The sequence below is a fragment of the Anneissia japonica genome, unplaced genomic scaffold (genome assembly GCF_011630105.1).
Source record: "Anneissia japonica isolate Jap-2015-1 unplaced genomic scaffold, ASM1163010v1 scaffold2069_len581484_cov189, whole genome shotgun sequence".
NCBI classification, from domain to species: domain Eukaryota; kingdom Metazoa; phylum Echinodermata; class Crinoidea; order Comatulida; family Comatulidae; genus Anneissia; species Anneissia japonica.
In genome coordinates, this window is record NW_022741553.1 from 91,109 (window position 1) to 105,196 (window position 14,088).

The following is a 14,088-nucleotide window of genomic DNA, read 5'->3' on the forward strand; positions in this document are numbered from 1 at the left end:
AGGTCTGAGGATGGTTTTTAAATAAGAGCATGATATAAAATGATGTAAATGTCCATGATTGTAAAGTTACCAGCAAAATTCAATACATTTGTATATTTTTGTCTCTCTTCTATTCAGTGGTGTTTCTAAGAAGACATGAGTATAAAGTTTGCACCTCCTCTAGAGCCCCCTCCCCCTCCCCCTCCCCTTTACTCACATAATTAACAATCTTCCCATATCACCTCATTTCATCTAAGCTAGAACACCCCCATTTTCACATTGATACCCCAGTCTACCAGTGCCCCATGCGAATACTCTAATAGATACAGCACTTCTTCCATTGATTACGGCAACCATTTCCCACATTTTCATGTTTCTTTTTATGTCCATGATACATTACATTTTAAAGATTAAGATATGTCTCCACTCCAAAGCATCAGTTATCTCCACTGTCCACTTACATTAATGTAAAAGAAAAATGTTTCCTAACCTCTATACTTCCCCATGAACCATGACATTTTTAATATTGACTACTACTAAAGTGACAGTGTTAGCATAATTATTTGATCGTCATTAAGTTTTGCATGTGCTGCCAGCTATAATTATGGTTTTCTTTTTATACACAGTACAATCTTTCTTCTACTACCAAATATCTATAATTAATAGATATTCTTATCAATGTACACACAGGTAAAACACATATTAATTTTCTCAATTTGTAATCTTGTTTGTTTCTCATCATTATTGTAGGTAAATATTTTTCCAAATGAAAATGTCTTTAGAAGATATACTGTACTATCAATTATTAAATAAGGAACAATGGAATTATTTCAATAACTATTAATAAAGTAAAAATAAACTACTTTGCGCAATAATTATTTTATATTTTATGTATTCCTTTCAGATTCTTAATCAAATAAATAAATTGAAAAATAATCTCTTTTTACATTATATAGTTTTTAATGTTTTTATCTATTCAGAATTGTTTTTGTGCAACAATTGAGCAATTCTTCTGTTAATAACAGTTAGAATAATCATTAGTCTAAATAAAAGAAAACATGTTCAAACTAGTCAATAATTATCAAATTTATTAGTTTGATAAAAAAAAAACATATATATATATAAAGAATTTATCCACCACTTTCTCCCTGTGTGTATGTATGTACACTTCCCTTCCCCTTCTAAGTAATATGTTTAAAGTGTTATGCTACCGTAAACACATGTACGGGAATATCATAGGAACCCGTTGACAGAACTTCAACTCTAACAGTCCAGCTGAGTCTGTCTAAAAAAATATATGATAAAATCCCTTTCTTTTAATTTTTTTTGTTTTTTTCCAACATTTTTCTGTTACTTTCCCAAAGAATAATAGGGAATTAGATTCTACTCATTGTAATTAAAGCACATACTGTTTACAAGACCCCATGCCTACAAGCTGGTATGAGTAGCTTTAATTAGCTAAACAAATTTATTCAAAAGACAGATTTTTAAGGCACCCTTTAGTAGTAACTGGTAGAGCACAGGTGGGCAAAGTGCGGTCCGCGGGCCACATGTGGCGCCCCCCCCCACCGACAGTAATTTTTTGCAGCCCGCAAAAATGAATTAAAAACCCTATGTGTGCGGCCTGCCAATCATCTTTGGCTAGAAAACACCTTGTTTTTTAAGGCCCGACACTGATTATCTGTACAAAGTTATATTAAAACTGAGCATTAAAACGGTATAAGAAGTGCACAAAGGTTTCTGGAAGTGCACTGGAAACATCAAAATTTGGGTGCACTCTCTCGGTGTAAAATCCAAAATTCATTTTAGCTCTCCAAACCATTTTTATGCCCACCTCTGTTGTAGAGGAACATGTGCTTTTCCATTACATTGAGTGGAACCTGTTCTCTATCCATACCTTTGGTACACGAATAGAATATAGATGAACTACAGTTGAGCTCTTCTATTATATATGGTTTCTAATCAACGGATGGTGCAGGAGGAGGTGGTGGAGGAGCCTGAAAAAAAAAAAAAAACAAGTAAAATTAAATTTGGTTTAGAAAAAGTATAAATCTTGTATTTTATCTTTAAAACATCTTTTCAAGAGGGCTGACATAATGGCCCTTGCTCTAGATGTGTTCAACAAACTAAACACACTCCTACTAATTAAATTGTAATAGATAATATAAAATTAATTATTATTAATTTATTATAAAAATTAAATTGTAATCAATAATATAAAAAGAAGGCATTATTCACTGTCATCATATTATATTTTGAAGTGATGTTAATTGAGCATATGGATGGATGGATGGATGGATGGATTTACTTAGTGTGAACACCAAGGTTAACCCACGGTTAACCCAGGTTTCATCTAAAAGACGGTGCGCTTTTGAAACTTGCATTTCAGCCCTCAAGCTAAAATATAAGGAGAGCAGCGATGGGAAATGAACCAGTGACCAAGAGATCTCCATGGCTTAGCGAAAATACAGTGGCTACCATCAGTTTAGCTGACTGAGCTAGCTAATCTCATAATAATTCACAATTAAGTAAACTTACTTGATTTCTTGGTTTATCATCTCCTCTGTTTCTCATTGAGTTTGGTCGCATCAGAAATAGAACAACCGCTAGTACAACCCAACCCATCAGCAACATCATGAAGTTGTAACCACCATCACTTTCCGGTGATGGTACTGTGATACAGATGGAAAATGAAGAAGATAAGTTTTTCAAAATATAATTTATTGGTTGACCCTTTTTTATAACAAAAATACTTGTGGTACACAATGACTATTGAAGCAACTCAATCAAAACAGTTGAGACATTCTCAACAAATACAACAGTTCCTTTCAGAGCTATCTATCTTGTGTACCACAAGCATTTATTATTATTATTATTATTATTATTATTATTATTATTATTATTATTATTATTATTATTATTATTATTTGTGATGCAAACCTTCAAACAGCAGATTTTATTTATTTATTATAAAATGTATTTACAGAGCCCTTTAACTTAATCATTTGCAATGGCTGACAATAGGTGCTAGGTGTGCAATTGAGAAACAACATGCATCTAATGTTGTTTATTTATTTATTGTATTTTGTGTGGGCGACACTTACAGAGCATGTTTGATGTTTAGGGATCCACTTCAATACACGAATACCATAAAACCTCGAAAAGAAGTCCATCTTAAATTAAAGCCCACCTCTTCAGTTTGCAAAATTTCCCTCGAAAAGAAGCCCATCTCGAAAAGAAGCCCATGGGCTTCTTTTTAAAATAGCATACATTAGGCTTCATTTCGAGGTAGTGTAGTACAGTACATACACTGTACATAAATTTCAAAGAAACAAAATAAATTAGGTGATTTAATGAAGGTTAATACACTCCATGATACAGATTGATGCTAGTGTCCCATATTGTTTATAGTACTAATTTCCAAAATTTATAACATTCATTTCACGATACAAAGAACGCTAGGAGAGGTTGAAAGCTTAAATCAATCCTAGAGCGAGCAGGAGACCGTCACAATTAGTCAATTCTTCCGGGAATCATTTAGACACTAAGCAACCACCAAACACAGTACTGTACGCAAGGCCTTCCCTTCTACGTTAATACGCCAACTTTATCTCAATAAAGTCAATGACGGCCAGATATTCCCAGCAGGGAATGGTTAAATATAATAATAATTTTGAAAAGAAGCCCCCCCCCCCTTTTTTTAATTTGCAAAAGTGGCCTCGAAAAGAAGCCCATCACGAAAAGAAGAAAAAAAATTTGCAAAAAAAAAGAAGCAGCCCAAGTCTTCGAGGTTTTATATTATTTATATAAAAATATAGCCTATCTACCAATTTAAAATTATATCTCAATACGACATACCATCATCGTATATATAAACTTACAAATAATGAATGTGAATAAAAAACAAAATTTTAAATCATCAAGTAAAATATGGAAAGGAATGTACATGATATAAGAGAATCCAAAGCACTGGATGTATAGGACTTTAAAATATTTAAAACAAATTTAACTCAAAGATATCTTACATATGGCCATTCTAACTATAGTTAATTTTTAAAAAATGTGTCTACTTTATTATTTTTAATTATTACTCAATGCAAATTTAGTTTGACGACATCATTCAGACATGCACAATATCAATATTTGTAAATTGGATATTGTTGTATTAATCAGCATAATATTATCATGGTTGAATTGGAAACTGATGGGACATCTAACAAAACATATGGCATTGCTAATAACTTACAATTTATACATTCATTTTCTGTACAGGTCGTCTGTGAATTACGCAGCTGTGAAGCAAAACAAACAACGTGTCAGTAGGATAGAGTGTAGTTACTATATATAAGTGATACACACATATATTATATATATATGTATGTATATATATATATATGTATATATATATATACATATACTATATGTATATGTATATGTATATATATATATATATATGTATATATATATATAAACAAATTGATAAATAATAATAACAGTGCTGTTTGATGAGCTATGCTTTAAACGTCCTATTTGAGCATTGTTATTATTATTTATCTATTTATTTAAATTTGGTATACGGTGCTATGCAGTAACATATGTTTATATGTACATGTATATACAGTATACGTAAAATGCAATGCAAATGAATACTCATAAACACATGATTTTGAACTTCATTCTAACAAATATTTTGACTACTCCTGTAGTCTTCGTCAAAGCCTGACATAAATCAAAATTCTGAGATAAATTAGTTCATTAAGTCTCACTGACAATGTCCTAAAGTATTCACTAAGTAGTTACATTTTTATATTTTGGAAACACATGTGTATCTTCTTCATAATACAAAAGTCTCATGAGGCTTAGAATGTCATGTTTTTAATTGTAAGAAAAAAATCCTCTACCATTAGAGGATTTGAACCCTCTACTATTAGAGGATTTGAACCCTCTACTATTAGAGGATTTGAACCCTCTACAATCAGAGGATTTGAACCCAGGACTTGGAAGGCAAGCACCTAAACCACCCACAGTATCTACATACATATCCTCTGCAATAAAATATTAGAAATTAGAATAATTTTTTTTTCTTGTCAAATGAAAAACATGTATGTTTTCCTATTTATTTTTAGATTATTTTTAGGTTTAATCACAAGCAGTATAGGCCTATCTTTGGAAAGTACCATATGGATGGATCTGATTCTTACTGGCTTGTCCCACTGGAATTAACATCAATATACAAAAAATATCCAGTAATGTTTAGTTATTAATGCTACATCAATTATCACAAGATAGATACTGTATACAGTGACATTATTATATGACAGTACTCAATTTGAATAACATTTGTGTAAAGTTATTCCTAATTTTTGAGTGAACTATTGTTATAAAAATATGGTTTTCATCCTCTTCCCAATCCGTTTTGGGGTCTCCTTTTTTCATTTAATTTCACAAGGCAAAACACCAATCGAATCCTAATAAAATGAAAGCATCCTCATATTATGTGCAATGAATTTTCATGTTGCTTAAAGCCCTATTCAAATTGTTACGTGGTTCGCCAAGAAAGAATGGTAAGTTTGACACAGGCCTAGATATTCTGTGTGTTGTATCATCTTTGTGAAGGTAAACAAAATGATTTTTCAACATTTAATGTACACATGCATCGGTGATAGAAATATACTCAAATATTTGTGATTTGTCCATGTATGTGGATAATGTTGCCATATCATACCCTATATTGGCATGGCAGTGTCATATCACATTTTCACATCTAAATATGGGCAAATAATAGGTTTTGTCACATAAAACCTGATAGTGTCTGGACAGATAGTATGAAGACTCTATGGTAACACCACAGAGCATGGTAATAAAGTATTATTATTATTATTTTACCTCCATGGGAAGACACTGTAAACGCAAAAAACCTTTTGATTGTTATGTAAAATAATGAATATGATAACAAAGCACAATGCATTGAGCATTCATGCAAACAAGCAATCAATAAGAATAACAAAGCTGTACTACAGTATCTGTCTACTCAATAAGCACACAGCAAAGTAGAAAACAGCACAAAAATACCATTAAATTTGTTATTAAAAGTTCAGGATAATGGTACTGTATACAGCACTACACCTTCCTATAGCATATAGATTTTATTGATTGAATTCATACATCAGGATTGTCTTATTAAAAACAGTATAATAACAGAAAGAATGCATGATATTTATAACAAAAATAGAGGAAATTAATATACTTTTCTACACTGTAGTCACTCTCAATACGAAAGTTATTAATTTTAAGGACAGAAAAGATTTTATATACTTTTATTCATTAATCTTATAAAAAATGCTACTTGGTATATATTTCAACTAAATCTAAAAACACATGAATAAATAAATAATTACCTCATAGAATAATTAGAGAACTAAAGGTCTCCATTGAGAACTACAATAAAATTATATTTGAAAATTGAAACCAATTTAAAAAAAAATAAATAAAAAAATCCAAATGAATAAAAACACATCAAGGAAATTTTATGAATTTTTCACCAAACACGTATCATTACAAGGATGCAAGATAATCATACATGACTTACCAGCGATATTAGTCGCCGCATAGCGCCCTCACGGGACCATATACACTCGCACGGGTCATATCCTCCTTCGGCCATTATTGTAATGAGTACATGCAAAACAGAATCTGTCACAGTAAGATATGAATAAAAGGCTTAGCATATCAATAAAGTTCCTTGGGTATACTGTAAGCTCACCCCCTCCTTTATACCTAATTTTACAAACCAGCCCTTCATCGGGAAAAAGCCCAGGACTTGGAGAGAAACTTTGCCTATACAACAATATAATACGTTCCTGCAAGCTAATAAATGATCACTGGCCATATTAAGTCCAAACCATACAGGCCTTGAGACTGTGTTGGTTGATATTAATCTTACTTTAATACCAGCATTACTGGACTACATAGTATATAAGGGCTAAACAGGATGTTGGTTTGTTAAGATAAAAATATTAGGCACAAAAAAGTTATACACTATATAATATTTGCATTTTTATAGCACATCATGCAAAAAAAGCCTATGTGCTTGGTGACTGAGCTCTTTGAAAAAAGTTGATGTCATCCTATAAAACTAAACCTACTCCTTTAAAACTAAAGCAAGGTTGGCAGTTGGCTCCGAAAAGTTCATTCACCCTTTGTTCAACTGTTTTTTTCCCCTTGTTGCTGGGTGTCCATCCACCCTCTCATCGGCAGCCGCTAAAGACTACCATACAGGGTATGTGGTTGCCAGAATCGTATTGCTAATTGGTATGGTTCCTGCCTCTTGCACGCCAGGGGCCAGGTTCGATACCCGGCTCTGTGTCGAGTATTGAATTTGGGTCTTTTACAATAACAAAAAACGCTCAGCTCCTCGAATAATCCTCTCAGGAGAGTTAGGCGAGTTAAGGACCATGTTTGTATCTGTTTATTTAAGGCATTAATTTATAATTTAGCATCGGACCTGCTTACAGGCATATTCCCTTCTTGGTTTCAGTATTGTACCATAGGTGGTGGTGTACTGATCCATACAGCCCCTGTTGTGGACAGATGAGAGTAGCTACAGTAGTAACGGGTTACTGGGTAGCTCAGACACGAAGAGACCCTTGTTGGGGGGGGGGGGGAGAAGAAAGTTACTCTATGAGCTAGTCCACGCTTCGATCACTTTGAGACTCAGGTGTAAAACGCTATATAAATCCAACTATTATTATTATTATTGTTATTAAAAATATGCCTGAATGTGGTATGGTTAACTTCAAGACGAACAAAGACCTGCCAATGTTGTACTTCTTTGTGTCCTAAGGGAAGACACTTCTTTGGATGGGGCGTTAAGCCTGTGCGTATATTATTTGGTATGGAACAAAAAAAGAACTCTGTACACTATTAAAAAAGAGTAGGAGATTGGTCCCCCAGTGTACCGAACATGGCATTGCACTGCACAGGGGTGGATTTAGGTGGTGCGCTGGAGCAACCCTGGGGCTCCCCCCCACCTTTTGGAAAGTAAAAAAGGAAAAGAAAGAAAAAGAAAAAAATGATCGCCCAAAACGCCTGAGAGGTTATTTTTGGGTGTCAGAAAACAAAAATTTCATGGGGGCATGCCCCTGGACCCCCTAGGGTGGTGTTATGTCAATCAACCCATTTTTGGCCCCCCCCCCCCTTTTGGACATCTCTGGATCCGCATCTGCTGCAGTCATTGCAGGTCTCAATGCAAATTTACATTTTAACATTTAAAATCAACCAAAGCCAAATTCTACTAAAGCCTACAGACTAGAGTATACATATTGATTGTAAGTGTATACAGCATGTTTGCAAAGAACAGATTATCAACACATTAGTATGCCCCTCCTCCCACTAAACACTCTCTTACCCTTTTTCACAAAGCAAAATTCATTTGTTGACATTTTAATTAATTTAAATAATAATATGGTCTCCAAATTTACATAAAACAAAGAGTCATGATGCATACAAAAGAAAGGTTTGGCAGAGCATAAGATCTACCTGTATGTGGCTGTGAAATCTGTCAGATTGTGTTTGACTGAGAAACACAACTTCAACATACATTAATACTTATAAAAAAGCAACAGTTGATGGTTTTATAGGCCCTTTTAATGTATAATATTAAATTAGAAACTGACTGTAATACAGACTGTTAAAAAGCCCTGTTGTAACATCATATAGTATAGTATTTTTAAGCTCCTGATTGGAAAAACAAAGCAGACAATAGATTTTCAAAATTGTAAGCTGTCGGTCAGGCTTTGACAAACATTTTTTTTTAATTACTAAATTTATGTCTATCTCATCAAAATATAGCACATGTTTCTAGCAGAGATAAAACCACCTTTGCTGGGACAAGCTCATATAGTAAAATTAAGTGCAGGTCTCCCTCCAATTAAAGACCACTTTTGGGACCAGGGTTTCCAGTCTTTAGCAGCTTTGGTCTCTAATTAGAATAATAAAGATAAAAGACATTTGTTAATTTGGGACCACTGAAAAGTGGTCTATAATTGGAGGTGGTCTTTAATTAGAGGGGTATTTAATTAGAGGGGGACCTGTAATTGCAAAATGTAAACAAAAAATGCAAGATTCACTTACCAACTGAAAATTCTTGACTTTGGTTAAAAACTTAAAATTTCCCAAACTAGATACCTGTTGAATAATCAATAAGAAGAGAACTGCAATTTAACCAAAATTCTTACAAGTCATGAAATCTGAAATTCTCGAAGAATTTCATCTGGTTGAATTATGAGTAGTTGCAGAGCCTCAAAGCCATAAGGATGAGTTACCATATAACATTGTTGATAAAAATTACTCAGTGTGAACCAATCAGGAAGCACCAAGTAGCGTTAGCGACACCAATCAGTTAGTTTCCCACAATCAGTATTGTTACTGTACTGCAATTATTAGACCATCTTAGTGAGATGCCTGCGATCCACAATCCTTCGCCATGTGTTAAAATATATGAATCAAATCAATCAAATTAAATTACTGGTACCATTAATTTATTTACCATTATTTATACTGTTATAATTCATAATTAATAGTATTGCTATGAGGAACAATATACAAATTAAAATAATTTAGATATTATATCATCATCTATATCACTATTTAATAATTATTTCATTAAAATGGTAGTGGTATTATTATTTTATTAATTTATTTTTGTCAGTGTTGAGTGGATCTCCGAGATTTAAAAAAAGATATGTAATACATATTATAAATTATCATTATGTACAGTAAAAACAAAGAATGATAATAACTAGTAGAATATTTTTAAAATTTTCTCATATTTTATTTCATTGTAGGACGTTATTAGGATTTTTATTTCATTGTTTAGAAAGATCGCATCCTCAAGTCAGCACTGCTGTTAGAGCCACCCTCTCAAATGGTTGTCAAATAAATACACTAGAGCAGTCATTCCATAATGGTGCATACCTCGCCCTGTGCCTGAATAACAATTTATGCAGGCTGGGTATGCAAAGTTGCAGCATACCCTAAATGAAATAATGGAATTGACCTCACATTCATTGCACATTGTTTTCTTGAGCACTGCCTGAATACGAGGGGTGATTCCATTATTTTCTTTTATGCTTGAGGTAAAAAAATCAAATTGTCTTGTCCTTGACCTTTTCTTCTGAAAATTGAATGGTGTTTTTATTTACGTACCATTCCTCTATGGGCCTGTTTCTGCTGCTTTTCCTAAAAATATGGTATAAAATATATCATATAATACGGTATCTGAAATCCAGCGTCCCGTTTCTGCTAAAATTACTTCTTGGGTGGTCTTGTTTAAAAGGTCCTCTTTTACCCAAAATGTCTTTTGTGAGACAGAAGTTTGGATTGACCTGTGATAGTGAGTTTTTTTTTTTTCTACTCGCGATAAACATGGTTTCTTTAAAGAACGTTGTAATTTTAGTTTCATCTATAATTAAAAGTTGCAACGAAGGAAGTTTTACACCCCAACTTCTGCTACAGCCTAGAAATTATTGGTGTTATTTAGGATTGGCTATATCATAGTATTTTCAGTCCACATTTCGCATTATTTTTCGCTTTTCCACGACAGAAAAATCAAAACAACCCGCCCGCGTTATGCTCTAGCTTTTGACGTCATGCCAGGAGTAGGCACAAAATATTTATTGGCAGCAGAAATGGGGTATGAAAAATACGATATCTGTTGCAAAATACCGGAATAATTCCACAAAGATAGTGGGGAAAAATACGGTATAAAAAAATATGGTATATTTTTATGAGCCCCGTTTCTGCTGCAAAAAAATATACTGTATTTTTAAAATACCGTATATATACGGTATTTTTTTGGCAGCAGAAACAGGCCCTAAATGTTATGATGATCCATTCATTAGTTTTTGTGTAATCTTGCTAACAGACAACAGTGAATATATAAACCTCCTTGGCGGAGGTAATAAATGAGAAAGAAGAGCAAATAAAAGGAATTTTAAAATTTGTACTTGAAGAGTTATAATCCAAAGAATTTAAGAATAATTCATTGTTTTATAAAATATACAAGTATCAAGTGGTAATGAGCCTCAGTGTATTTCAAGTGTCCTAGTGAAACAACAAAAAGTGTCCCCTTAGAGTACACGACCATTGGTGTCTTATGAATAGTATTAAGCTATAGTGTTAAAAGATATATTTTCCCTCATTTCCATTGGTTCCCCTAAGGGGTGTCCCAAAGTAGGACCGGGTTTTCTGTATTCTATTTAGAAGCATGCCTTATTAATTAGTCAACCTCTGGTATTAAATTATATAACAATGCACTGAGGATGCTAACTGGGAAACTGTATGGAGCCGAGCTGGGAAAATGTATACACATCATAGGCCTAGGATTATATAATAATTATTTAATCATTGTCTTTATCATTTCACAAAGACTGATTGATTGATATTTGGATCATATTGAATGATCAGCATAAAAGTCAAGCCCATGGCCAAGGGGCTTGACTTGAGGGGTTCAAAAGAATCCCTTTTTCCATGCCCTCTAATTAAATTATTAATTAAATGTACGGTTTGCATGGAAGGTGTTGAAATTAACTACAAATATTTAATATTTGAAAAGGTGGGTGTGGACTCCAACCCCGTGGGGCTCACTCTTAAATATTTCTATAAGGGTAGGTGCCACATTTACGGGGGTATTTTTGAGGACTTGGTAGCAAGTGTGGGAATTTATGGAAGAGTTTCAGCATGTATAGGGTATATTTGCAAGGACTTGGTAGCACAAGTGTGGGAAATACCTAGGTAAAATTGGTAGTTAAAATCATTGCTCCATTCCGTATCAAATTTTTCACATGATTTTAGCGAAGAATTTTTTTGCTAACCTCCGTGCTAAACCTACTGTTGATACATAACCGCGAACAGTAGGGATCGCAAACAGACAGAACCACGGTCTTATTCGACATCGGGAACAGTACAAGTTTAATTTGGTAGGTTACATGACCGTAAAGTAGTTCAACCGACACCGGATTTTGGTTAGTTCAAGTCCCTAAAAATTTTCAGTAAATTGAAAAAGGTAGCGCAAGTGTCTCATTCCTTAGAGTGGCTGCTGCACCCCCCCCAACCCCTAAGGTTGGTATACAAGTAAGCTCCCCAGGACTCCAACCAAGTGCCCTTTTGTGAAAAATTGAAATCCCCTTAGAAATCCTGCCTGCAGTTGAGGTCTAGGCCCTAGCCATAGAAGGCATAGGCCTAGCCTAGATCCTGATTTCTTGGCCTATTCTAATCTATGCATAGGCCTACATTATTGTATTTCCTGAACGTTACACATGACAATCAATTGAGTGTTTGAGTACAGCTATTCGCATGGCCTGACCGGTGACACTGTCATTAGACAGAGCCACCATAGTATTACTAACCTAACCCCAGCCACAGAGGCGCGACTAAGTAAAGTAAAGAAAGGCCTATTATTAGTACTATATAGTAAGAATAGGCTTAAGCCTGCCAGCCTATGACATATTTAGCCTAGCCTAGGCCTATATTATTGTGTATGCATGCCATGACATGATGATGCAACACAACACAGCCACACATTTATTATATCAAAGCACGCAAACTGATTAGACAATATAGGGTAATAGATATTAAAAGGTTTTTGTTTGAGTGTACTTACCTAATTTATATAAACAAAGTGTAGGGCCTACAGCAAGTACATTAAAACACCAGAGAAGCCACACCAGCAGTCTGTCTGATCGGGAAGTACTCAAACAACAACAGCATAGAGAAAGACATCGGACACGAAGCAAAACATCACACATCAGCCAACCAGATCGATGAAAAGTTACCTTTGACATGCGCTGTCAATATTTTATTTATCTTTGATCGATCGATCGATTAATCGATTGAATTTGTTTAGTATCTTTATCATCACATTTAATATGCAATATATAATATAAAAATCATCTTTTCAAAGGTTACAAGTTACACAATATTAAGAACAAATAAGGCCTATACTGTACTTTTTAATGAAAAGACAGAAGGAAGAAATCGGATACACTGAGAGATTCAAAGCCGGGCCTATTCAAGGTAATTCCATTGTCTGAAAAACTCAGAAATTACATTCCATAAGAACATATACAGTAATAAATAAAAGATAACCAAGAATATAGAAATTAAAACTATGAGCACCAAACAATATCTATTCATAAGATAAAGAGTACCATAGGCCTATACAAACAATATTGCAGATAATTACATTGGGCCAACAATTTCACTTTAACAACAATTATCAATTAACATTATTATTATGAAGGTGAATGGAGTTGGGAACGAAGGAGTTTCTATAAGGCAACGTGTTGTGAATGGTTTAGGCGGAAACCAGAGAGTAAACTCATTATGTAGTGGATGCATGAGTTGTGTCGTTCATTATTTTCTGATGTTTCTTAGCTAATGCGCATTTGTCATAAATATCATCTAAATAATATATACAATATCTTCTTCAGACTTACAGATTGAGTCTAATGTCTTTTGTTTTGTTAGGCTGTTATATGTACAGATTAGGCAGTAAGTTAAAACGCTCTGTATTTTTATTACTTAATAAAACAAGATAATGATGGTGTCTACATTAAGCGGAAGTTTTCTAATACAGTCTTTGCTTTCCTTTTGTCCCAATGATGGTCTTTAGAGAGATATAACTGAAGGAAGAATAGAAGGAAAGGAGCCTCGACGAAGAGAGTAAATGACTTGAAAGAAACAAATGAAAAGTTAATCATATGATAGAGAAAATTGGAGGAATTATTAACTGCTGTGAATCTGCCAATAGGTGCTGATGACAACAGGCCTATTGTTTTTGTTTTTTGTTATGTTTTTATGCGCTATTATACTCTTTAGTTTTTAATACTTTGTTACGGTATCATGTTATGTTCAGAATTCATCATGATTTTAATCTCTTTGCTGATGTGGACTTACTTTTACAAAATAGAGCCCTTAAATTAGAGGCATTTAAGGGCGGACCAAAAGCGGCGTTATAGTAGGCTGTTATAGTAATTATAAACACAAAAATGTAGGTCTATTTTATATGATCTGATATATATATATAATATAGACTACAAATTTAAGTAA

At 33.6% G+C, this 14,088-nt stretch overlaps 1 protein-coding gene across 2 annotated transcripts in view; it reads right to left on the reverse strand.

Moving 5' to 3' along the window:
* Window positions 1-1,052: 1,052 nt before the first annotated feature.
* LOC117118764 (small integral membrane protein 14-like) overlaps window positions 1,053-14,088 on the reverse strand; it is a 14,904-nt gene continuing 1,868 nt past the window's right edge. Inside the window, exons 1-6 of one of the 2 annotated variants that reach the window (XM_033263463.1) lie at window positions 12,641-12,778; window positions 9,112-9,165; window positions 6,569-6,672; window positions 4,226-4,271; window positions 2,518-2,651; window positions 1,053-1,976 (exon numbers count right to left, since the gene is read on the reverse strand). In XM_033263463.1, coding sequence (XP_033119354.1) covers window positions 1,938-1,976; window positions 2,518-2,651; window positions 4,226-4,271; window positions 6,569-6,643 — 294 coding nt within the window. In that variant the 5' untranslated portion in view covers window positions 6,644-6,672; window positions 9,112-9,165; window positions 12,641-12,778 and the 3' untranslated portion in view covers window positions 1,053-1,937. Of the gene's footprint in view, window positions 1,977-2,517; window positions 2,652-4,225; window positions 4,272-6,568; window positions 6,673-9,111; window positions 9,166-12,640; window positions 12,779-14,088 lie in introns of those variants that run through there. The other variant, XM_033263464.1, reaches the window with a different exon arrangement.